This window comes from Ceratina calcarata, unplaced genomic scaffold (genome assembly GCF_001652005.2).
Source record: "Ceratina calcarata isolate Rehan_Ccalc_2016 unplaced genomic scaffold, ASM165200v1 scaffold2465, whole genome shotgun sequence".
In the NCBI taxonomy this organism is placed as follows: Eukaryota; Metazoa; Arthropoda; class Insecta; order Hymenoptera; family Apidae; genus Ceratina; species Ceratina calcarata.
This window is the reverse complement of record NW_017146641.1, coordinates 1,162-2,125: the sequence shown is the minus strand read 5'-3', so window position 1 is coordinate 2,125 and position 964 is coordinate 1,162. Positions and strand designations below refer to the sequence as shown.

Below are 964 nucleotides of genomic sequence, written 5' to 3'. Positions count from 1 at the left end.
ACTAAAGCCATGTAACGAAAAAGGCTCAGAACTTTTTACTTCACCTAATATTAACTTATTTTTAATCTTTTCAATCAAATTCTATTCTGCAGCTTTCCGAGCCGATACATTTCAACAATAACCAGAAATCCGTGCCGCTTCCGTTGAGCAGACCACCAGTGTCCAGGAATCAAGCCGTCGTGTCTGCGTGGGGTAAAATGTCTGACCACGACGATGTCTCCAACATACTGCAATACTTGTACCTGAACATCATCGACCTTAAGGAATGCCAGAAGTATCACGACCTCGACGTTAGTAGCAGCGCTATCTGTACTTTCAACAAAGTCGGAGCCGGCTTGTGCAACGTAAGCGCCATCTTTTATAAACCAGAACTGCCTCAAATCAGGGATCTCGTAATTTTCTGTGCACGGCTCGCTTCCCCTCTTTTTCGCCCGTATTTCGATCCCCACTACTATTCCCCTCATGCGTGCTCATGCGCGTTCGCGAAGCTCTCCGCAGCAGTACCGTGAAAATCAGTGCATATCTCCACCAACTATTGGTCCCCACCATGGTCGCATCGTCCCCACTTTCCGGCCAAGGGATAAAATATCCGACCCCTGATCCCTGCCTCAAATCTCCATCTTATTTCGTCTCTCTGCTTCTTCCAATACTGCGTATTATAGTCAGGAGTTTTATAACGTGCGTCAGTAATCGATTTGATAAGCTTTCAATTGTCTATTATTTCTTGGTAATCTATTTGATTGCAATTGAAGTGGAGTGTAAATAAATGACGAATGGACGAATGCGCATTATTTGTGAAAATAATGTTTCTGTTGCAGGGCGATAGTGGAAGCCCATTGGTGTTCAATGGTCGCGTTGTCGGTGTCGTTTCTCGTGGCATCCCTTGCGCTCGTGGTATCCCCGACGTTTTCACCAGCGTTTACGACACACTCTCCTTCGTCAAAAGTGCTATGAAACATTAACC

At 45.3% G+C, this 964-nt stretch overlaps 1 protein-coding gene across 1 annotated transcript in view; it reads left to right on the top strand.

Annotated features, from left to right (window-relative positions):
• Window positions 1–74: 74 nt before the first annotated feature.
• The window catches only part of LOC108622842 (chymotrypsin-2-like), a gene marked incomplete at its 5' end in the record, with an annotated part of 1,717 nt that continues 827 nt past the window's right edge, over window positions 75–964 (top strand). Inside the window, 2 exons of the mRNA XM_026811774.1 lie at window positions 75–344; window positions 819–947. Of these exons, the coding sequence (XP_026667575.1) occupies window positions 75–344; window positions 819–947 (399 nt within the window). The remainder of the gene's footprint in view (window positions 345–818; window positions 948–964) is intronic.